The sequence below is a fragment of the Gobio gobio genome, assembly GCF_949357685.1.
Source record: "Gobio gobio genome assembly, chromosome: 12".
Taxonomy (NCBI): Eukaryota; Metazoa; Chordata; class Actinopteri; order Cypriniformes; family Gobionidae; genus Gobio; species Gobio gobio.
Genome location: NC_137105.1, coordinates 46,426,180 through 46,451,167, shown reverse-complemented (window position 1 = coordinate 46,451,167; position 24,988 = coordinate 46,426,180). Strand labels below are relative to the sequence as shown.

Here is a 24,988-nt window from a genome sequence, read left to right as displayed (position 1 = left end):
TGTTTTGAGAACTGTGTTGGATACATTCATAAATGAATTGGAAAAGTCCTTGATCAAACTGTACAATATTACAGTAGTGTCAAAAAGCACCCTGTTATATTTCTTCATAATATTTTGAGACCAAGTAAAATCATAGTTCACTTTATATGAATAACCTGCTCTAATACTGTCAATGTGACGTTACAGGCCCAGCACTTTTGCCAGATGTACCTGCCTGCGATCACTGTGACGGAGTTGGAGGTGACGGTGGGCCGTGCGACGTTACTCCGCAAGCAGAGCAACGCGGTGTGGCTGAGCATGTGAGATTGCATTATCAGAGCGTAACCTTAGCCATCCTCATTAATCTGTCGCCCAGTCACTGTCTGGTACTTCACCTTTCAATCTACTGTTACAAATGGTAACTGTGCTACACTGTCCCTTGTGTGGAAGGCACCCTGCTGAGAAATTGAGTCAACATGGCATTGATTGGTAACTGTGCTGTTTAAGACAGGGAATACAGCCTTGAGCACACCAGAGGAAAATGAAGCAGGAATCCTTCATTGGTCATGATGAACACTTTGATTTAAGGACAGTGATTATAAGAATTATTGGAAGTCTTCCCAGAGAGATCTGTGTTGTGCCATTTCTTTTTGAAAAATGTGTTCGGTTGTAGCCAGTGTTGGTATTGTAAAAAATGAAAACTATTTAAAATAGTTTTTTGTTAAATGAAATAAAATAAAAATATTAGATAGAAAAACTTAAACTTAAAAAACTTTAAATGTTAGAACTCTGAAAAAAATTCAGTTGAAGTACTAAAACTAAAAAAAGAAATAAACGTAATTGGAAATATTAAAAAAACTAAAACATTTGGGTAAGGGCAAAATGCACAAGATATATTACCTTCAATGCCTTGTAGATGGCGATATTGCTTATTTTGTAGCAGATATAAACTGCTTTAGAAAAGTTACTAATATCTTTGATATTAGAATACTTAAAAAGACATTTAACTACAGTAACTAGTTACATTTACATCACTGATAAATATATAGTATATAAAGACAAAAGTCAGATTTATTTATAGAGCATTTTGCACAATACACATGGTTTCAAAGCAGTTTTACATAAAATCATGATGTTAATGTTTATAATATCTTAATATCTTCATGCCTTATTGTGGCATTTAGCAGATTAGAGCTGGGTTATAATATAGTGTACATTTTTGCAACCATACATGCGATAAAGCAGTTGAGATATGCTATGTAGTAAATAATACTAAAATAACACTGCTCAACATAGTTGATGTGTATCTGTCCCACAGAGAAAGACAAACATTTGCTGCCACACGGCCGTCCTCAGTACTTTTGGAGCAGCTCTCGGTGTGTGCCACTAAAGGGGAGCCTGTCCTGTTGGTCGGGGAGACGGGCACAGGGAAGACCTCTACTGTGCAGTACCTGGCGGGAATGACAGGTAACACACCTAAACTATACTGAGCAAGTAGGTTTAACACGGTGCATAATTTCTCATTTCCTGCTCTGTTCTGCTGGACTCTTACAGGACACAAACTCCGAGTGATCAACATGAACCAACAGAGTGACACAGCTGACCTACTAGGAGGGTGAGTAGACAAGAGTGATTCAGGATTCGAACAAATATGTACAGTACAAATGTGGTGGAAGTTCTTGGTTTATTGCTGACTTTGGTCTGTGATGATTGAAGGTATAAACCAGTGGACCATAAGCTCATTCTTTTGCCCCTGCGGGAGGCGTTTGAGGACCTCTTCTCTCAGACGTACTCACGGAAACAGAACCTGACCTTCCTGGGGCACGTCCAAACCTGCTTCAGAGGCAAACGCTGGCAGGACCTTCTGAAGCTCATGGATCATGTCTGCAAATCAGCACTAACCAAGGAGCTACATGATAAACCCAATGGTAATACTGAATGTTCAAATCAATTACATAGTTTTTTTTAAAAAATACATTCCTTATGTTGCTATAGTTGGGGATAGCAGCAACAGCAAGTAACAGCTAGGTGTGTTTAAATGATTTGAATGCACGTAATCTGTCATGCAGCGAAGTGCATTAAAATCATTTAATGCACAGTTAGCTGTGGATTATCCCACTTATACCATGGTCATTTGCCAGCATTGACCACTAAAAGCTGTTTTTAGAAGTGCTGTTATTAGAAAATGACCCGGATTTTGGCATTGTCACAGGAACGATTTTAGTTCTAGGAACTCCTTTTGGGGGAACTAATTTAGCTCCTTCCGAGTAGACTCTAACCCAGCACAATAAGAACTGCCAATGACGTAAGTGTACGCTGATTGGCTGAATGCACACGAAAACACCAGCACCCGCCATTTCAGAAAAAAGCAGTCTATGCACACAGATTATAGCCTATATATTTACTCTATGAACATGGAAAACAGTGACCTCTCAACCGCAAAGGTTCACGTGCTATCGGAATTATCGTAAATACGAGTTTCTTAGGTGTAAATTGCACATGAACACCCTCCCATTTCAAAAATGTGAATGCGATGAGGTCGTAATCACGACTTCAGAAGTGGGAATTATCACATTTCCGATAGCAGACTAACCCCGAGAACTAAAAGTTCCCCTGGGGCCATGGTTGTTATGCTGCCTTCGCGTGCTATCGGAAATGTGATTAATTCCCACTTCTGAAGTCGTGATTACAACCTCATCGCATTCAAATTTTTAAATGGGAGGGCGAGAGCACATGAAACCAGCATAGGTTCTTAGAACTAAGTTCCTAGAACTGCTATTGATGTTTCCAGCACAAAATTTGACTGGAAATAATTTATTTTTGGAAATAATAGCCAAAATTTTGTCTATTTATTTTTATTTTTGTCAGTTACGGCTCATTAAAGGGTTCGTTCACCCAAAAATGAAAATTATGTCATTAATTACTTACCCTCATGTCGTTCGACACCCGTAAGACCTCCGTTCATCTTCGGAACACAAATGAAGATATTTTATTTGAAATCTGATGGCTCAGAAAGGCCTCCATTGGCACAATGCACGGTACACTCTCAAGACCTATAAAAGGTACTAAAGACGTTACAAAGTCCATCTCACTACAGTGGTTCTACAATAACTTTATGGAGTGACAAGAATAGTTTTTTTGCGCAAAAAACCCTAAATAACGACTTCTATAGTGATGACGATTTCAAAACACGGCATCATGAAGCTTCGAAGTGTTATGAATCAGTGAGTCGATTCAGCAGTTTAAATCGCCAAATTTCAGCAGTTTGACACGCAATCCGAATCATGATTCGACTCACTGAACTAAAATATCTTCATTTGTGTTCTGAAGAAGAACAGAGGTTTTACGGGTGTCGAACGACATGAGGGTAAGTAATTAATGACAGAATTTACATTTTTGGGTGAACTAACCCTTTAAATTTTTAAATCAGACACAGAGATAAAGTATGTGGTAAGATTACGTTTGTTTGAATTATCAAGAGGGAGAGATTGTGGGTCTGTGAATTATGTGTCTGTGCAGTGTCTCTGTGAGTTTAATTACTTCAAAAACAGTGAAGTTACCACCTCGTTGTTGAGAGGTATTGTATAATGTAGCAAAGCCATTTATTGATAAAGGTTGCCAGGCAGTGTTGTGTGTGTGTGTGTGTGTGTGTTTCAATGAAAGCAGCACATTAATATAGAACAGTGATTAAACTGACTGGAACTAGCTGTGCATTACATGGTTTGAACACACATCTTCCAGCCAATCAGAATTGAGTATTCAGACAGACCATGGTATAAATAAGGTTAATAAAAGGTTGTTTATTTTATTTTTTTAAATAAAATTGTACTGTATGTTTTTCAGTGTTTTTTTGTGTATTTTTCTATGTTTTTCTCATAGCTGCCTTGCTGCAGGAGCAGTGGGAGGCTTTGGCCCTCAAACTCAGTCAGACGCAGGAACAGATTCGGGCCTGTGAATCCGCTTTGGTCTTCGCGTTTGTGGAGGTAATTGCTACTCTTCTGCCAACTTGTCTTTACCTCTTTTTTTCCTCTTCTCTCTCGTTATCTCCTGTATGTTGTGACTGACTGTGTGTCCGCGCAGGGGACTTTAGCACAGGCTGTGAAGAAAGGCGAATGGATCCTGCTGGATGAGATTAATTTGGCTGCTGCAGAGACACTGGAGTGTCTGAGTGGATTGCTGGAGGGCAGTGCCGGGTCACTAGTACTGCTGGACCGAGGCGATACTGGTGAGTCCTGCACAAAGTGTTCATCTGGGATTTCATTATTGCTATTTTAAAGATGTGGCTATAAAGGGTAAATATGTGGACTAGTAGTACCTTGTTTAACCCCAGGCTGCTCTAGGGGGGTTGTAGTAAGGGTATTTGTGAAACACTTTGGATAAAATACAATAGAGTGATATATTTTGGCTAGTTGTAATTGGTTGATTGGACAAAGTCAAAGACTATTCATTACCATAAGTAGGGTTGTGTACCGAACTCTGTACTTTTAAGGGCACCTTTTAAGGGTAATATTCACAATAAATCAATCTGTACCAAATTCCCGTACCTGAGAACACATCTGGTGATATTGACTAGTGTCTGTGAATATTAAATCGCAAAAAGACTATTTAAATACGAATCCTGCGTGTCTCTGTGCGCATGAAAGCGCGGTTAAAATCTTTTCATAGAAATGAAATTAAAAAGAAAAAAATAATATGGTTGTTTTTATTAATTACATTTAAGTACCTAGTAGCCTACTATCTAGTAAATATTACAGTATACAAACATCACAGTCAATGGCAGACAGAGACCAGGGCAGCTCTGGCATAATGTCAATAACACTTCTATAAATGACTTGCAGGTTATTTATAGTTATTGATGTAAATCCCTAAAGTACCGAAAAAAGGTACTGTTGGGTACCGGTACCGAATTTCGGGTACCGATACCGGTTAAAATGTGAATGGTACCCAACCCTAACCATAAGAGACAGAAGTTGCAGTTGATTAATGGTTATGAGTGTGTAACTTGTATGTCACATGTATTCTGAGGTAATTTTACTGTTTTCATAATGTCCTTCTGTGTAGAGCCTCTGGTTCGTCACCCAGACTTCCGTCTGTTTGCCTGCATGAACCCAGCCACAGACGTAGGCAAGAGGAACTTGCCACTGGGCATTAGGAACAGGTGAGTGGGGCATGATCTTCAGGGGAATACCTGTTTTGTAAATGTCTTGCTGGTCTGTTTACAGATACCATTTGTAATAGTGACATTTATACATTTTTATAGACGTGTTCAAGTACTTTTTGGGAACATATGTTTTTGTGTTTATGTATAAGATTCACAGAGTTGTATGTGGAGGAGCTGGAGTGTGAGAGTGATTTACGAATCCTGGTCTCTGACTACCTCAAAGGCCTTAACCTGTCCAGAGGAATCATCCATGGAATCATCAGGTTTGTGCAGTTCCTCAGTTGGTCTCCATTACCATCCATCTGTGTTTCCTCACTAAAACACAACCGTTTTTGCCTTTTGATCCATACACTGAAAAAAACTTTAGTAGGAGTTATTTGAAAAAAGCTTGTCAACAATTTTCACTCTGTAATTGCTTGTAAATTCTCATTCAAATTTCCTGAATAATAACAATAAAGTGCAAGTAACACATTGAATTAAAGTAGAAAGACTAAATTATGTTCTTGTAAAACATACTACAATAGTCTTTTTTTCATTTACAACTTCAAAAAATATTTTTACAGTGTAGTATGAAAACACTGGTAGCCAATAGCACAACCATTATAAAACAAATGTAAATGTTTTGATGATATTAACTCTTTCCCTGCCATTGACGAGTTTTTATGGTTTTCCGTGTTTTCACTGTTTATACGGTAGGGGCGCGCTATTACGCATCTCCTGAATGAGTACAGTATCTCCAGATCAAAACACAGGCATTTTTCTTTATAAAAGCAGAAAGGTGCGATCTTGCGTGTGATATGATTTTTTTTTCACTTAACAAATGTACGTTGCTTAGGATAAAAAGCATAAAACGCCACATTCAGTGTCCTATTGTGATGTTCTTTTTAATAAAATCCCCTTTTTTTCCCCTCCCAGCTTTTATTTGGCAGTTCGTAAGGAGGCTAACACTCGGCTAGTTGACGGTACGGGTCACAAGCCCCACTACAGTTTGCGTACTCTGTGCCGAGCTCTGAAGTACGTGGCCTCCGACCCCTGCCACAATATCCAACGATCCCTCTATGAGGTAATATGATTGTCTTCATAGTTTCTGCCTGACTGAATTGTTATTGTCCTGAGAGTCAGAAACATAATGAGTATAAGATTAAAATGTGTTACAACTATATTGAAGTGAAATTTGTCTGTTCGTGGAAAGATATATGAAGTTGACAATCAGTGAGTATGGATGTTTTACAATGTGCCTGTGGTGGAAGTAAGCAGCATGAAACAACCAACTAGCTGTGTCACTCTTTCATCATCATGAATAATGCTGTTGCTACGCTTGATAACTGGACAGCTTGATTGATCATAATAGATCTAGTTTTGTTACGTCACATGTAGATTGTATGACAAAGACTCACTGGCACTGCGTTTTCCACAGTGCACTGTACATCATTAAAACCACTGTACACATTGCACTGTATTTTTGAGTTCACCCAACAAACTGGCATGTTTATTTACTATCTGTCCACACCACATGTGTGTTCCAGTCTTTCCTAGTAATGCATTTGCTCTTATAGAAGCACAAGTTAGTCAAATGAACTAAGTTTAAGTGAATTTAAGTGTAAAAATTATCTGGTGGGTTTCTTTCTTTCATGCAAATCTTCAATAGTATAATTTTAATTTCAGTTCTATCACCAGTTCATATTTTGTTTCCATTATTGCAAGCAAGTAGCTTATTGATTATCCTTGGTTGTGTTTTTTGCATTAATATAGTTGATTCTTTAATAACCGGGTTGTTTTACACTTGTTTATGTGTTTTTTATGTGTTTATGACATTTTTTTTCCCCCTCATCACTAATTAATGCAACAAGTTACAAACCAATTGTTAAGTTGGCTAATTCATGCTAGCAACATATTAATTTCTGCTGACAAAATGCTAAAACATGTTAACAACATGCTCATTTATGCTACAACATGCTAGCAGCAACTACCAACATATTAAATCATACTAGCAACATGTTAATGTGTGATAACAACATGTTAAAACTAGGGCTGTCAAAAGATTAATCGCGATTAATCGCATCCAAAATAAACGTTTGTGTTTACATAATATATGTGTGTGTACTCTGTTAATTATTATTTTTATATAAATACATACACATTCATGTATATATTCAAGAAATGCATGTATATACTGTATATACATTTATATAATCTATAATATATATAAATATAAATGTTTTATATATATAAATAATATTTTTTTCTTAAATATATACATGCTTGTGTGTGTATTTATATATAAATAATAATTAACAGAGTACACACACATATTATGTAAACACAAACTTTTATTTTGGATGCAATTAATTGCGATTAATCTTTTGACAGCCCTAGTTAAAACATGTTTGTGACGTGTTAAATCATGCTAGTGACATGTTCATACATGCTAAATCATGCAAGCAACACGTTAATTCATGCTTGCATGTTAAAACGTGTTAGCAACATGTTAAAACGTGTTAGCATCATGTTAAACGTGTTAGCGTCATCCTAAACGTGTTAGCTAGCTACATAGCTGGATGACTTTTAAAACTACTAAACTAAAACTTAAACCATTTCGAACTGAAAACTTCAAGCTTTCAAAACTACTTCAAACTTTCTGGTTTCTAGGCTTTTTCAAGCCAAATTAGTTTCTAGTAAAGCTTCAAGTTTTCTATAGCTCATCAGGGCCCTCTACTGGTCTGGGGCCCTAGACCAATACCCACTGTTTATTTACTCGGTGTGTGCTGTGTAAAGAAATTAAAAACGCACTGTAAAGTATTTTTAATGGAGATGTTTAATATGTTCTGCAGGGTTTCTGCCTGAGTTTTCTCACTCAGCTGGATCGCAGCTCGCACCCCGTTGTTCAGAAACTGGTGTGTCAGTACATACTTGGAGGAAATGTTAAATGTCTGAAACAGGTAATCAGTTCAGAGCTTCACAGACACTTTGATCCATCCTAATATTTGTTTGAATGGATAGGCTGTAAACTAATTATTTGCCAGAAGTGTTTGAAAATTGTCTTCTCTTCTCTCTTCAGCCAATCCCGCAGCCAAAGGACCGAGTGTGTATACAGATAGAGGAGTACTGGCTTAGTCAGGGTGACATGGAGCCTACTGTGGACACCACTTACATCCTCACGCCCTCCGTCAAGCTCAACCTAAAAGATCTGGCACGGGTTGTGGCTGCCGGGTAGGAAAAACCCACCTCTAATATGTCCCCTGTGACGTTCTGTAGATCAATCCCCCTGTCGATACATATTATATATGCAGCGTTTCTCTGTTTATTTGTGGGATGGTGCAAAACTATCATGAGAGATTTGATTCGCTTTTAGTTTGTTGGCTAGTAATGGTGATTTGTCTGTGTTTTGGTGCCATTGGTCTGGGTCAGTTCAGACCTGGCGATCAATTGATCTCTGCATCTATAAAGAAGTGATTTCAGGACTTTATGGGCATCAGCATTTTCACATCAGATTACATGATCTTCAAAAACCTTCTATGGGCAAAATCATAGAAACCTTACACTTCTATATTTCTATTTTGCTCATAATTTTTTATCTGTGAACTAGTAGTCTGTGTACTGTTTACACAATATTTACATATTTTTTACACACTCTACACAACTTAATGACAACAACAAAAAATGTTTATTCAGATGTTTAGGCTTCTGTCAAACTTGCACAGGTACATTATTTCTCAAAATGCAAAATATCGACTGAATAATCAGCCTGGCCAATACATTGCTCTAGTACTATTGAGTTGTGTTTATTGAATTGAATAAATATATAAATTGTTCAATATTATATTATTTCATATTATATTAAACACTGTTTATATATACAGTCTTGCCCAAAAGTGTACACACCCCTGGCAGAATCAGTGAATAATTCATATTTGAACAAAATAAGAGGGATCATACAAAATGCATATTATTTTTTGTTTAGTGCTGTCCTGAATAAGATATTGTACATAAAAGATGTTTACATATAGTACACAATACACATGACAAAAATTAGCTGAATTTATAAAAATGACCCCGTTCAAAAGTTTATGTACCCTTGATTTCCTTGATTCTTGTGTCTCGTTCCCAACAAAAAATCTTTTTTTGTTTTGTGATGGTTGTTCTCAAACAAGTCCCTTGTTTGTCTTGAGCAGTTAAACTGAAGAATTTGAGGATTTTTCTGAAGAACATTAGGCAGTTTTCCAGCATCTTTGCATATTTGAAGCCTTTCCAGCAGTGACTGTATGATTTTGAGATCCATCTTTTCACTCTGAGGGCGATTGAGGGACTCAAACACAACTATTAAAAAAGGTTGAAACATTCACTGATGCTCCAGAAGGAAACACGATGCATTAAGAGCCGGGAGTGAACACTTTTTGAATTTGAAGATTAAGATAAATTGTACTTAATTTGTCTTCCAGGGAAACATGTATCTTCTGTTGCTTCTGAAGGGCAGTATTAAATGAAAAAAAAAAACTAATATTTAAACAAAATAAGAGAAATTCTTCATCCTGTTCAAAAGTTTTCACCCCCGGCTCTTAATGCATCGTGTTTCAGTGAATGTTTGAACCTTTTTTTAGTTGTGTTTGAGTCCCTCAATCATCCTCAGTGTGAAAAGATGGATCTCAAAATCATAGAGTCACTGCTGAAGGGTTCAAATATGCAAAATATGCTGAACAACTGAAGATTTTTCGGACCTGGAGGATTTTTCTGAAGAACATTGGTCAGTTTAACTGCTCCGGACAAACAAGGGACTCAACAACCATCACAAAACACAAAACCAGCCGTGGATCATCCAGGGAACAACACCCAGTATTAAGAATCAAGGGTACATAAACTTTTGATCAGGGTCATTTTTAATAAATTCAGCTATTTTTGTTGTCTTGTGGACTATATGTAAATATCTTTCATGTAAAATATCTTATTCAGGACAGCACTAAATAAAAAATAACATGCATTCTATGTGATCCCTCTTATTTTGTTCAAATTACTCACATTTTCACAGATTCTGGAAGGGATTCACAAACTTTCAAGCAGCACTGTATATATACGTATATAAATAACAGTAAATGCTCACCCTGGATTTATACTTTTTTTTTTTTTCCTACCCATAATCCTACTTATATTTGTACTTGTGTCATTATTTTCCCTCCGTCCATCTTTAGTCCTTTTAGTTCTTTGGAATAATTTTCGCCTTTACAAGTCTTACATTTTCTTACATTCTCTGTTCTTGTTTGTTGTTTGTGTGATTTTAGCATCCATCCAGTGCTCCTTCAGGGGGAAACTTCTGTAGGAAAGACGAGTCTGATAAAATGGCTTTCAGCTTCCACAGGAAACCAGTGTGTGCGAATCAATAACCATGAGCACACTGATATCCAGGAGTACATCGGCTGCTACTCCTCCGACGAGCATGGCAAACTTGTTTTCAAAGAAGGTAAAGAACTTTTAGTGCACATGTATGTAGGTATATGATTCTGTTATAATGCTTGGATTGAAAAGCCATTCAAATAATTATTTTTGTAATACATATGTCAATACATGGCGAAATGCATGTTGTTCTATGCATGCCCTGCTCCATCCTTACGCTGACATGTTTGGAGACCCCTGACTTATGTCAATGATATTAATGAATTCTAAGCATTCACTGCCATATCAGATGGTAATCTTAAATCGTTGTCTCTCTCTTTATGTGTAGTTCTATGTTTGATTGACCCTGTTTATGTATATGTCAGGTTGTCATGTAAACAACATGCATGTTTTTTCCCCTGAAGGCGTGCTGATCGATGCCATGCGGAAAGGTTATTGGATAATTCTAGATGAATTGAACCTTGCCCCCACTGATGTCCTCGAGGCTCTGAATAGATTGCTGGATGACAACCGGGAGCTCTTCATCGCCGAGACACAGGAAGTGGTCAAAGCCCACCCCAGATTCATGCTCTTTGCCACCCAGAATCCTCCTGGGCTCTACGGGGGCAGAAAGGTTTCTTCAATACATTTTAAAAACTACCGCCTGTGTGTCAAGCAAGCTTGCCTTCTTGGCCTCTTGTAAACTGTAATCTGCAACAATAGTGCCATGCGGGAACTGATATGTGGGGTGATGTTTTGGTTCTGACATCACTATTCCAGAAAGGGCTCATGAATATGAATGCACTAAACGTGTCTTTCATCTTGTGTAGGTTCTGTCTCGAGCGTTCAGGAACCGTTTTGTGGAACTGCATTTTGATGAGCTGCCCAGTTCGGAGCTTGAGAACATTCTCCATCTGCGTTGCAGTCTGCCTCCTTCCTACTGCTCTAAACTCATCAAAGTCATGCAGAACTTGCAGGTGTGCATGTCACTTTGTTGCATCAGTGTATACGATTCAATTTTGAGAATTTCATGATTATATTTTTTGACATGGTTGTATTTGTGTTAGTCTTTACGTAGAGGATCCAGCGTGTTTGCTGGGAAACATGGGTATATTACCCTAAGAGACCTGTTCCGCTGGGCTGAACGCTACAGGCTGGAGGAGCAGAATGACTCCTCACATGATTGGCTGCAGCATCTGGCTGATGACGGTAACATCCAGTGACATACCTTTGACCCCTAATATGCGCAATATTATTTAAAAGTTTAGTGTCTAAGATTTTTTAAATGCTTTTGTTATGCTTCTTATCCTCACCGAGGCTACATACAGTAAAAACAGTAATATTGTGAAATGTTATTACAAATATATAAAACAGTTTTCTGTTTTAATATATTTTAAATATAATTTATTCCTGTGATGGCAAAGCTTAATTTTCAGCAGCCATTTCTCCCGTCTTCAGTGTCACATGATCCTTCAGAAATCAGTCTAATATGATGATTTGATGCTCAAGAAATATTTTTTAATTTGTTTGCAATTTTTCAATTGCATCATTTAGCTCAGTCATCATTATCTGTTCCAGCCAGTAGGTGGAACTGTCCATAATAAATACATATACTCCTATATGAGTACTATGACGGCAAGTAATGAACAGAGAAAGGCAAGTCATTAACAGAGAAAGATGGCAAGAAAAAAAGTAGTCATACTACTACAAATAGGATTCATACAACTAAAAGCCCTATACTGCTCAGGCAACACCGTAGGCTAAGGAGAAAATATATGTGTCTTCAACCTAGATTTGAATGTGGACAATGTGGTAGAGGACCTGACAGAGAATGGAAGTGCATTCCACAACTTAGGGGCCGCAGTTACAAACGCCCGATTGCCCTTGGTTTTCAAACAGGAACAAGGAACAGAGAGAAGTAAATTATTTGCTAGACCATGCAAGGCTTTATAAACATAAGCAAAACCTTAAATTCGACTCTGTAGTCAACTGGTATCCAGTGCAAGGAAGCGAGAACAGGGGTCATATGCTCTCTCTTTCTTGTACCCGTTAGAAGTCTGCCTGATGCATTTTGAACCAATTGCAAGCGTTGATTTAGGGAAACTTACATATAAGAAATTGCTGTAGTCCAATTGTGATGTGATAAGTCCATGAATCACTAATACTAAATCCTTTTTTTGGAAGAAATGGTTTTAATATGGAAATAGACAGAAGATTCCTTTAATAACAGCACTTATCTGCTTATCAAATAGTAGCTCAGAATCAAAGATGACACCCAGATTCTTACCTCTGTCCTGTAATGTTAAAGACAGGGTACATAGTTGATTTGCAATATTAGCGACACACAATGAAGATTAAAGCAATGGCCTCAGTTTTATCCCCATTAAGCTTGAGGAAGTTTTCAGACATCCACAACTTTACTTCCTCAAGGCAGGAGATGAGATTATTTAGGGAGCTACCATCGTTAGACTTTACAGGGAGATAAAGTTGTGTATCGTCAGCATAACTGTGATAAGAGACACCATACTTCTGAAAAATAGAGCCTAGAGGATGCATATATAGAGAAAAAAGCAAGGGACTCAAAATGGAGCCTTGTGGGACGCCACATGTAATCAGTGTTGAAGATTATTTGTGATTTACCTGTACTGACAGAAAAGGTTCGCCCTATGAGATATGAGGAATACCAGCTTATACTGTGCCTAATAACTGCACACTTTACAATGTGACCTTGCAAATGTATAATTAAGGTAAAATGCAATAAATGCAGGGTATTCAAGTTATTGATGCACTCTTTTTTTTTTTCTTAGCACCCCATTTGATCTGTTAAGCACTCCCTAGAGCCGTTGCTGCTTAAAATATCATTTTTTTTAACAATGTAAAAGCCTTTACTTTTACTTTTAGTTCAATGCCTCCTTGATAAATAAAAGTGTTCATTTCTTTTCTTTTTTTTATCTTACTGCACTCAAACTTTGAAATGGTAGTTTATGGAAAGATAAACTGTTGTTTTGTTATACTTAATTTCAAAATGTAATAATCATTGTATTTTCAGGCTACATGCTGTTGGCCGGCCGTGTCAGGAAGCCAGAGGAAGCACTGACCATCCAGAACATTTTGGAGAAGCACTTCAAAAGGACGGTGAACCCAGATGTTCTTTTCTCTGAGGCCCAGGTCACCTCTCAGTTCAGTGAGTTTATGAGCACAAACAAAGTTTCACAGAAGCGCACCGCATTCTGACATCAGGTCGATGACTTTCAATTAGGAACGTTGTTCTCACTGGTTGTTCCATTGCATTATCACATAAACAAATACCAGTAGTACTGTGATTTAATAAAGCATTTCAGCAACTCCCAGTGTGTTTTTACATAATAGTCATTAAGTGAGTTTATTTACTGTATCTTGTGATGTTCTTGTTTCATCTATGCAGATGAGTTAAGACGGCAAAATCTTTTCCATGAAATGTTGAATTATTGATTGTAAATACTTTCCTAAAGATCTGTTTGATTAGCTCACTGTATAACTAATGGCCAGATTGATTGTTTTGGCTGGCACAGTTTTGGTATATTGATGGTTGTTGATGGCTTGACACTTGGCAGGCCCTTTTGTGGACAGCATTGCGGGTGTCCCTGAAGAGTTCGGTCATGTGGTGTGGACCCAGGGCATGAGGAGACTGGCTGTACTGGTGGGAAGAGCGCTTCGTTTTGGAGAGTCAGTCCTACTTGTCGGGGACACGGGGTAAGCTGTGATACAATCCTCAGTTGAACCTGAATGAGATGGTTACAAAATCTGTCCTGATTTGTAGTAGATGATTGGAAAGTAAGATGAAATGAGTTTTAATCTAGATAAATACTTTCTAAACATAATTTTAACAGGGCTGTTATGTTAATTTTAAAGATCTAGTAAAAACAAAATGAGTTTTGTAGCTTCTAGTCGATGGGCCCTATTTTAATGATCTGAGTGCATGGTCTAAAGAGCATGGCCCAGGTGCACTTAGGGCGTGTCTGAATCCACTTTTCTAGTTTAACGACAGAAAATACAATCTGTGCGCCTGGCACATGGTCCAAAAGGGATACCTCATCTCTTAAAGAGTTATGGGTGTGTTTTGGGCGTAACATGCAATAAACCAATCAGAGTCTCATCTCCCATTCTCTTTAGAAGCCAGTTGCGCTCGCACCATGTCGGATTTGTTGGTCAATGGTGCAGTTGTTTTCAGTTCCTCAGAATAGCAACACGCCAAAAATGTGTCTGAACACACCTGATTTTCGGACCAGCACGCCCATGGGCGATCATATGGGCGCGAGAGCATTTGCTATTTAAACAACGTGGTGCAGGACGTGAAAACGATAACTGCATTGGGCTGAAACTAGCAAAAAACACTTGCGTCACGCATGCAGTCGCATTCGCCGGGTGTATGATAGGGCACCATGTCTGTTAATTTGACACTATTTAAAGTTGACGAAAATTATCTTTCATCAGACTTTTGTACAGTCTGAAAAAATAATAAAAATATGTCGTTGCACTTGGCATGTGCAATTTTTTCTTTTTTCAATAAAATTCTGCACTGCACTGCTTAGCAATAACTAGCCACACCCCTGTTTCAACAGGAAATATAACTTTTTTTATTCAGCAGGAAATATGTCAGCAAAGGAAACAAAATTAGCCTTTTAAAACCTTAGTTTGTTACTGAGATTCCAGAAGCTCCATTGGTTCACATGTTCCTCCCCACTTCTCCAGGTGTGGTAAGACCACCATCTGCCAGCTGTTTGCCGCACTAGCCGGTCAAAAGTTCTTCTCCCTGAACTGCCACTTGCATATGGAGACGTCTGACTTTCTGGGAGGCCTCCGACCCGTCCGTCACACGGGAACCCAACAGGTAATATTCAGATTTCTTCAAATTATTGAGTCTGAAAATATGTGTGTTTTTGATATGAATTTAATATGTTTCAGGCTGATGCGGAGGACGGCCGTCTGTTTGAGTGGCATGATGGACCACTGGTCCTGGCGATGAAACAGGATGGCGTGTTTCTATTGGATGAGATCTCGCTGGCAGATGACTCGGTGCTGGAGAGACTCAACAGGTGTGTATTTACACTCCTCACATTGTTCCGTTCTCATTGATGGACTGTTTAAAGTCTGTATCGGTTCAGTTTTGCTTAGGAAATTCAAACACATTGTGTGTGTGTGTGTGTGTCTGTGTGAGAGTGATCATGTTCGTTCCACATTGCATTTGTGCTCTAGTACCAGGCCTTCATTTATGTGTTGAAATGTTCAGATTTTTGATGGATTTGTTTTTTTTTCTGCTTTTCCCATTTATTTTCAATGTGGGGTCATTTTGAAGCCAAACACCAAGAGTGCGACTTACTTTCAGAACAACTGAATCGAGCCCATCGAGTTTTTTGTGCGTGTATAGATAGATAATGTAAAAAAAAAAGTCACGATTTTATGCAACTGGGAAGGGAACCATATTTTTTTAACTAATGAAAGTTCAAATGGGGTCATACTGACCTCAAACTTGTTCCCCAGATTTGCAACTTCTGCATCACAATAGGACAAAATAAAACAAAAAACGAATCACCCAGCCTCTGTACAGTACTGATATTGGCACATCTGATGTCTAAAGTAATTATGTGACTAACTGTGTGTCCTGTGCAGCGTGTTGGAGACGGAAAAATCTTTGGTGTTGGCAGAGAAAGGCAGCGGAGATGATGATGATGTTGAGCTGATCATTGCCGGGAAGAAGTTTCGACTTGTTGCCACCATGAACCCTGGAGGTGACTTTGGAAAGAAAGAGGTCAGTACATGGAGAATTAGCTTGGCTGAAGAATATTATGTTGAGGTTATAATATAGCCATAGTTGGGATTCTTAAAAGTTATGTTTGCATGGAAGAAACAAGCAACCAGTGGCACTGATGTGTTTGCATATGTACAGCTGTCTCCAGCACTCAGGAACAGGTTCACAGAGATTTGGTGCCCCCAGAGCAACAGCCGTAATGATCTAATGCAGATCATCCAGCACAATCTGCGGCCCGGACTATCTCTGGACCAGCATGACCACCAAGGTGAGTCGCTCTGCACAGAGCTACCAATTATAACAAGCCTTGTTCCCACCTTTTGGAATATTTGAATCTGATTGTTCCCATCTTTTGGAATATTTGAATCTGATTGGTCTACAGCCAAACGTCTTTGTATTATTACCACAAAACTGTAGAGGTGATCTTTGTCCCTTGCAACCAGTCTTCTACACTGTTCTAGTCTCGTGTCATTGCCATTCCTCTCTTCCCATCCCAGGCAAAGACATAGCAGATCTCATGCTGGACTTCATCGACTGGCTGACCAATGAGGAGTTCGGTCGGCGGTGTATTCTAAGTGTGCGAGACATTCTGTCATGGGTGAACTTCATGAACACGGTATGTGAGCGGGATGAGGACGGCTTCATGACCATGGGGGAGCTGGAGGAGGAGGAGCCAGAATGGGACCTGAGATTGGACACTGTAACAGCATTTATTCATGCTGCATGCCTTGTGTACGTGGACGGAATCGGCTCAGGTGGGAGAAAAAAAGACAGCTTTTTTCATGTTTTGGTACATATTTACCACCACAAAGTAGTGTTGTCAAAAGTACAGACCGCGATAAATTAAAAAAATGTGACGCTTTGAGCGCTGTTGAGCTGGAATCATAAACACCTCTGACTGGCCATTGTGCTCATGCGCTCATCGGATGTGTCTGTGATTGGCTACAATGATCAACGCACAGGAGCGTTTGAAAGTGTTTTGAAAAAGAGAGCGGGAGCGTTTGAAAGCACAAGCAGGCGGCGACCAGGGGACCGGTAGGCTGATAGGCGCCTGCATTCAAAAGCTCCTGTGTGTATCTGTGTAAGCGCCCTGTGAAAAGCATCATTGATGTATATATATAACATGTTTTTGAAGCGCTGGTCATTGTAGCCAATCACAGACATATTTGATGAACACATGAGCACAATGGCCAGTCAGAGCGGTTTACGATTCCTCTCAACAGCGCTCAAAGCGTCACAATTTTTACATTTCAGTACCGACTTCATATTGCAGTTGGTACATTTGACAACACTACCACAAAGAGCAGCTTTTTATTTGAAAAATAATCTGTTTTTATGCTAATTAAATGTTTATGCTTCTATAAAATCCTTTGTAGTTAGACTTACAAAATTAAACAAAAGCCATTTACATTGCCTTTCAAAAGTTCGGGGTAAGTAAGATTTTAAAAGAAGTGTTATGATTATCAAGGCTTGTAAATTTATATTACAATTTGAAAGAAATGTTGTTGTATTTTTTTTTTTAGCATATTTTTAGATGTAATTTATTTCTTTGATTTACAAAGCTGAAATCAGCATCATTACTCCAGTCTTGAGTGTCACATGATCCTTCAGGAATCATTCTAATATGCTGATTTGCTGCTCAAGAAATATTTATGATTATTATCAGTGTTGAAAACTGTTGTGTGGCTTAATGTTTTTGTGGAAACCATGAAAACATTAGTTTCAGGATTTTATTTTAAAGCTACACTGTGTGATATTTCCCCCCATCTAGTGGTGAAAAGGTATATGACCATCCAGTGAATTTTAGTTTCTGTTCCTCTCAATTCCGATTTCGTTTTAACTCCTACGGTGGCCGATTTAGTCCAAGATTAACATGGCTTCCAGTTCGACCTCGTCCACATTCGACACGGTGCCTGTGGGATATTCTGTGCGCAGTGGGATGGTTGGAACTCAACTGGCCTAATTATTCGGCTAGAAAGAACTGCAGCTAATCCAGAGTGAACTTTGATGATAGTAATGTTTATTCAGTCATCCAATTGCAAGGCATAAACAGGTTTGCGTGGATATGTACATAAATGTGGTTTCTGTGAGAGAACAAATAAGGATGGTAAATCTACATACACAGTTAAGAACTGTATAACTAAGTTATACTTATAAGTTACATTTGTATAATGTAACCGTAAACCAGAGCTTATTGTACCATATAGGCGCTAAATGCAGCTGCATTAAAAGGAGCGGAGCTGCCGCTGCTGCTGCTAACAAGCGGTGTCGGATTACAAAAGTGTGTGCGCCACTTTAACGTTAGCACTGCAGTGCGCTCTGTATAACAATTGTTAATATGCCGATCAGACCTGATACATATTTCCATCAACATACATTACAAGCAAATATTTTCTATAAACGAATAAACATTGTTGATAACAAAATAACTGAATGATTATTCAAATAGGTGAGCATTACTCTATTGTATGTTGACACAAAAATACTTCTGAGGTGACATCAACTGAATTACGCGATGACACACTCTGAAACACATCTACAATGATAATATTATTACTTACGGAGTTATTAACGCACAGAAATACCACACAAGGAAAAACAGACTTTTGAGGAATAAACAAGCCAGGAAAACTCCGTATAACTCTGTTACTGGACGCTGCTGAGATGAAAACGCGAAAGGCGAAGCTTGAATTTACGGGTATGTCCCTCTTTGGCTAATGTTCTTTCAAGATGGAGGGGCAACATGGCGACCACCGTTAGATCCCATTACCTTATGTATTTTCAATGGCATATTATAAACTTACGAGAATACTTTATTACTTGAAAGAAGTAAATATACATTTATGAGCACATATATTTTTGAAAGAACTAAGTGTTTTTAGCTAAGAATAGACTAATAAAGTTACACAGTGTAGCTTTAAGAATAATGTTCTTTTGTAACATTATTAAGGTCTTTTCTGTCACTTTTGATCAATTTTAAAGGATCACTCCACTTTTTTTGAAAATATGCTCATACCGTTTTCAAATCCATTCAGCCGATCTCTGGGTCTGGCGGTAGCACTTTTAGCAAAGCTTAGCATAGTTCATTGAATCTGATTAGACCGTTAGCATCTCGCTCAAAAAATGACCCAAGAGTTAAGATATTTTTCCTATTTAAAGCAGCACTAGGTAACTTTTCAACCTTCATAATATATGTTCAAAACTCTTGTGATGATACATCGACTTACAATAGGTTGAATGACACGTCTGCCATAGCCTGACGGGGTCTGTATCGTTTTAATTTGTACTTTTAAACTTCGGGTTTCGGGTAGTAACCCGAGAAAAAAAAGAACTACAAAATTCGACTGCTTTATGGCATATACGTCACTTCCACCACCACCCCCACTTCCTTAAATTCGGATGTGCGAGAAAAACTATCATTTGTTTGCCAAATCTTATAGTCATGGCCGAAGCAGCACAGAAAAATAAGAAAGCAAAGGTTTTGTCGGAGGAAAGCAAAAAGAGGAAACGAGAAAGTGATGGGATTAAAGGCAGGACGAGGATCAACATTGGGCCAGCGTTTGCTCGTTGGCGTGAGCTGAAGGAGGAGGGGCTACATTCTTGCAAGAAAATACGTAATATATACAAAATCATATTTTAGGATACCTAACATGTCTGCGATATTGGTTTATTTGTCTTTCCTCAAGCTATAATAATAAATCGATTTTTCAAATTTGCAGATTCATCTAGGGTAGCTTGATATTATAATATTGACGATGTATGGTTATTACCTACCACTCAAACTTTGAATTGAAGTATCATATAGATTCCGTAAAACGGGAACCAATAGACTAGGCTACTATAATGACGCTGGCTTGTAAACGTGAGCATCGCAATCATTTGGCGTTTGAAAAAAATAAAACCCATGAAATTATATTCATATGACATGCTGAAACATATGCCACTGTAACGTTACCTGGGATGAAGACAGTAGTAGAGGACAATACTGTTTCAGAACTGTAGGGGGAGCCTGAGAGCAAAAGTTACCTAGTGCTGCTTTAAAAGTTGACTTTTCTGTAGTTACATCGTGTACTAAGACCAATGGAAAATGAAAAGCAGCGCCTGAAAATAGTCCCCAACACGCTCCCTGTGCAAGCAGGTTGTCACGTTGGTTATGTTGATGGAAGTTAGCCTATTTTCAGGCGCTGCGTAATATCATTTGCGGCACTGCACCCATGGTACGGCAGCAAAGCTCCTTGATTATTACGCAGGAATGAGAGTATAGTTCCTAGCCATATCGGCCTAGAAAATCACAACTTTTAATTTTCCGTCAGTCTTAGTAACTACAGAAGAGTCAAGTTTTAAATAGGAAAAATATCGAAACTCTTTGGTCATTTTTGAACGAGATGCTAACGGTCTAATCAGATTCAATGATCTATGCTAAGCTATGCTAAAGTGCTACCGCCACACCCGGAGATCGGCTGAATGGATTCGAAAACGGTAAAACTCAACTGTTTAACTCTAGGGGAGTTGGAAAATGAGTGTTCCTTCAATGCATCTTTGAAGTTTGTAAAGTTTTTGCATTTACAGATCTAATATCTCTTCCCACACTACATTCCCATGACCTCATTTTTTTCTTCTTGGTGCCAGGAACCACAATGTCGGCAGCAGAGAATGCCCTAGTGGCACGGAAGGCGAGTCTGGAGTATCTGGAGAAGAGACTGAGCAGAATTACAGAGCTGGACGAGGAGATGCAAGACTCACTCCGAGTCTACGACACCAGCGTCCCCAGAGAGCCCCAATGGGGGGAAGACTTCTTTGGCATTGACCCCTTCCACATCGCAGCAGGTGAGGAATCGAACACAATATAAAACTAATTTGTCCGATATGACTTTTGGGTTTTGTTTGCTACATTTGGTCTGATCTTCCCTCAGGTCCTGAGAGTGAGGGCAGGAGTCTGTCGGACTACGCTTTGAGTGCGGGCACCACTGCAGTGAATGCTCAGAGGTTACTGCGGGCACTGAAGCTTCAGAGACCCATACTGCTCGAGGGCTCACCTGGAGTGGGCAAGACCAGCCTGGTCACTGCCCTTGCCAAGGCCTCTGGGAACCATCTTGTCAGGATCAACCTGTCTGAACAAACTGTATGTCAAAGAAACTTAGACTCACTGCACTGTAGAACACCAAATCTAATAGATTTTTGATAACCAGCAAACATCATACAATGATACATGACAAAAATATGTGCTCAGATCGTTAAAAAAATGTCTTTGAAAGGGAAAAAACGTCATCTTTATATACACTGTTCCTTGATAGTTTGGAGATGGTAAAATAAACAAAAGATGGCTGCTGAAAATTCAGCTTGGTCATCACAGGAATAAATTACAATTTAGAATATTTTAAAATAGAAAATGTTTTTTTAATTTTAATTTTATAATGTTACTGTTTATACTGTAATTAAATGCTGCCTTGGTGAGAATGTTTTTTCAAAATCATTGAAAAATCTTTTGAATAGAAGTGTATATGCAATAGTGCATCATTTCAAAGCTGATTTTAATCGTGCTGCATCCTCTCTGCACAGGATGTAACGGATCTGTTTGGAACAGATCTGCCAGTGGAAGGTGGGAAAGGAGGGGAGTTTGCGTGGCGTGATGGTCCTCTACTTGCTGGGCTGAAGGCTGGACATTGGATCGTCCTAGATGAGGTACAGATGAATGGAATGATGAACATTTTCAATCAGAAATGAGAAGTAGTAGATTATGGACTGATGTTTTTCCTCTCATCTACAGCTGAATCTAGCCTCTCAGTCAGTGCTGGAAGGTCTTAATGCTTGCTTTGACCATCGTGCTGAGATCTACATCCCTGAGCTGGGCATGCGCTTCCATGTTCAGCATGAGAAGACCAAGATCTTCGGCTGCCAAAACCCTTTCACACAGGGAGGAGGACGCAAGGGCCTTCCCAAGTCCTTCCTTAACAGATTCACTCAGGTAACTTGCATCTAATGACTTTTTTGTCATCTGTATATGTTCTCTTCTGTCTTCAAGATCATCTGTTTTACAAAGAATATCAATATACAATATTTTTACAGCAGTGTGTATTATAATATATGGTCATGGTCTGAAACGTGAGACCAAAATACACATTTGATTGAAGACATATATCTGTATTTTCCTCATTCAGGTTTATGTGGATGCACTAACCAACGAAGACATGCAGTTCATTGGTGACTCCATCTTTCCTAACATTGACAATGCAGTCATCTCAAAAATGGTGCAGTTTAGCAACCGGGTAAGTGGACAACACTTCCCTCAACCAGTGGTGTTCTTCTGTTGCTCTTTTAATTGACGTTTGTAGATATTCCTTTCATCTATCATATCAAAGGAGGTTTGACTTTCTTGTTCTCTAAGCTTGTCCAAGAAGTGACGATTGAGAGGAAGTGGGGGCAAAGAGGAGGACCATGGGAGTTTAATCTCCGTGACCTGTTCCGTTGGTGTCAGCTCATGCAGACCGACCAATCACCAGGCTTCTTCAACCCTGGGCAGCATGTTGGACTCGTGTATGCAGACCGCATGAGGGCAGAGGCAGATAAGGCTCAGGTAGCCACGCTAATTTAAATACCATTTATCACTCATTATAAGGAGACATGAACATGTGGCTATTGATCAATAATATCGATAATATGTTCCGTTCTCAGGTGTTAGCAGTGTTTAGGAAGGTGTTTGGAGAAGACTTTGAGCCTTACATGGGCTCTAGGCAGTTTCATATCACCCCTTTGAATTTGCAGGTTGGTCAGAAATATATAATATAATATTAATATTGAATTAATCTAATCTAATATATTTGTTTTAGTCTTTATTTTTTATTTGAACCCTTAATATGTAATCTATAATATAAAATAATATATTATTATATAAATCTTAAGAAACATTAGATGTGAGAATATAATATATAATATAATCCATGTAAAATAAAATAATATAATATATTATAATATAATATCATGCATTATATGTTTTAGCCTTTATTTTTTATTTTAATCCTTTATCTGTAATCGATAATATGGAATTACATTATTATAATATACATTTTAAGAAACATTAAAAGTGATATAATATTTGTTATAGTCTTAATTTTTTATGTTAAAGCTTTATCTGTAATCTATAATATAAAAAAATATTATAATATAAGTCTTAAGAAATATTAGATGTGAGAATATAATATATTATAAAATATATTATAATATAATATGGTGTATTATGTTTTAGTCTTTATTTATTTTTTTTATTCTTAATCTGTAATCGATAATATAAAATTACGTTATTATAATATAAATCTTAAGAAACATTAGAAGTGATAATATAGGCTCATTTATTTGTTTATCACAATTCATACACAATGTTACAATAAATGCTTTACATTAAAAAAAGGTAGAAATTAATTATTATTATTAATTTTTTATTTTTTATTATTGGTTTTTAATTAAAAAAAATTAACTTTAACCTGTAATTTATTATATAAAATTATATTATATCATATTGGGTGTGAAAATGTCTCTTTCTTTCTTTCACACATACGCAGTTGGGTTACTCAGTTCTGCAGCGTAGTGGAGGGGCACCTATTGCTCTGGATCCTCCTCTGTCGATTACCCATTATTCTTTGCGCCCTCTGGAGGCACTGATGAAGTGTGTGGAGATGGGGTGGATGGTCATAATGGTGGGTCCCACTGCCAGTGGAAAGAGCAGTCTCGTCCATCTGCTTGCACTGTTAACAGGACACAGACTCAGGGTTATGGCCATGAACAGCGCCATGGACACAACAGAGCTGCTGGGCGGCTTTGAGCAGGTCAGTTGGAAATGACAGGCAAGATGATTGTTTCGCTGGCTTGGTGTTTTCGTTAACCTGGTGATCTGTTTTAGGTGGACATCATACGGCCGTGGCAGCAGGTCTTGGAGAGCATGGACTACGTGGTTGCCATGGTGACCAGACGAGGCCTGATGTCATTGGATGGTGCGGTGCAGGACACTGAGTTTCTGTTGAGCACGTGGAGCACTTTCCGCCGCTGGCTGCGAGAGGAGGGTCTGGATACCACAGAGGGCATGGTCACGTTTGAGGCTTTAAACAAACTGGAGGTCATTATTGTTCTGCTGCACAAACTCAACACTAAACTCAAGGTCTTAACAGGTAAGGACGCTACACTACTGAGGATTTGTCCTGTATATGCCTTGCGAATTTAAACATTTGGTTTTATGTGACATTCGAATGTAAATTCTGCTTGTTGACTTGTCAGTCCTGTAAAATCTTTGGCTAACCATCTGTAAAAATGGTTTGAAGATTACATTTAAATGTAACACTTTGAGTGTCATATAATCTTTGATTGTCCCCTGCAGACATGTCAAAGCTGCAGATGGACTTCACTCTACTGAAGGAGCGTTTGGCTCAGATGCAGGACGGCTGGACTCACGGGGGCTTTGAGTGGCTGGACGGGACATTGGTTCAGGCACTGCAGGCTGGAGACTGGTTACTCATGGACAATGTCAACTTCTGCAGGTCAGATGTTTTAACAGTTTAAACAGTCTTTTTGGAGTCTCTTAGTAGATTTTTAGACACATTTTAATAAAGAATAATATGACTGCTTTTAGTCAAGTCTTTGTTTTAAAGAATCAGTTGAGTAAATGATTTAATGACTGATTTATAGCGAACTAATTTCATATATTCCAG

The 24,988-nt window shown here is 38.4% G+C and overlaps 1 protein-coding gene across 1 annotated transcript in view; it reads left to right on the top strand.

Annotated features, from left to right (window-relative positions):
* mdn1 (midasin AAA ATPase 1) overlaps positions 1-24,988 on the top strand; it is an 86,689-nt gene that overhangs the window by 12,252 nt on the left and 49,449 nt on the right. The window contains exons 13-44 of the mRNA XM_079831681.1: positions 187-299; positions 1,298-1,446; positions 1,534-1,594; positions 1,696-1,907; positions 3,859-3,962; positions 4,060-4,204; positions 5,041-5,137; positions 5,290-5,403; positions 6,056-6,203; positions 7,972-8,079; positions 8,199-8,350; positions 10,414-10,592; positions 10,930-11,138; positions 11,335-11,481; positions 11,572-11,713; positions 13,554-13,688; positions 14,098-14,236; positions 15,236-15,374; positions 15,449-15,579; positions 16,154-16,292; positions 16,431-16,560; positions 16,790-17,047; positions 20,922-21,119; positions 21,206-21,414; positions 21,852-21,974; positions 22,060-22,257; positions 22,451-22,558; positions 22,678-22,866; positions 22,965-23,054; positions 23,849-24,112; positions 24,187-24,451; positions 24,658-24,817. Coding sequence (XP_079687807.1) covers positions 187-299; positions 1,298-1,446; positions 1,534-1,594; positions 1,696-1,907; positions 3,859-3,962; positions 4,060-4,204; positions 5,041-5,137; positions 5,290-5,403; positions 6,056-6,203; positions 7,972-8,079; positions 8,199-8,350; positions 10,414-10,592; positions 10,930-11,138; positions 11,335-11,481; positions 11,572-11,713; positions 13,554-13,688; positions 14,098-14,236; positions 15,236-15,374; positions 15,449-15,579; positions 16,154-16,292; positions 16,431-16,560; positions 16,790-17,047; positions 20,922-21,119; positions 21,206-21,414; positions 21,852-21,974; positions 22,060-22,257; positions 22,451-22,558; positions 22,678-22,866; positions 22,965-23,054; positions 23,849-24,112; positions 24,187-24,451; positions 24,658-24,817 — 4,955 coding nt within the window. The remainder of the gene's footprint in view (positions 1-186; positions 300-1,297; positions 1,447-1,533; positions 1,595-1,695; positions 1,908-3,858; positions 3,963-4,059; positions 4,205-5,040; positions 5,138-5,289; positions 5,404-6,055; positions 6,204-7,971; positions 8,080-8,198; positions 8,351-10,413; positions 10,593-10,929; positions 11,139-11,334; positions 11,482-11,571; positions 11,714-13,553; positions 13,689-14,097; positions 14,237-15,235; positions 15,375-15,448; positions 15,580-16,153; positions 16,293-16,430; positions 16,561-16,789; positions 17,048-20,921; positions 21,120-21,205; positions 21,415-21,851; positions 21,975-22,059; positions 22,258-22,450; positions 22,559-22,677; positions 22,867-22,964; positions 23,055-23,848; positions 24,113-24,186; positions 24,452-24,657; positions 24,818-24,988) is intronic.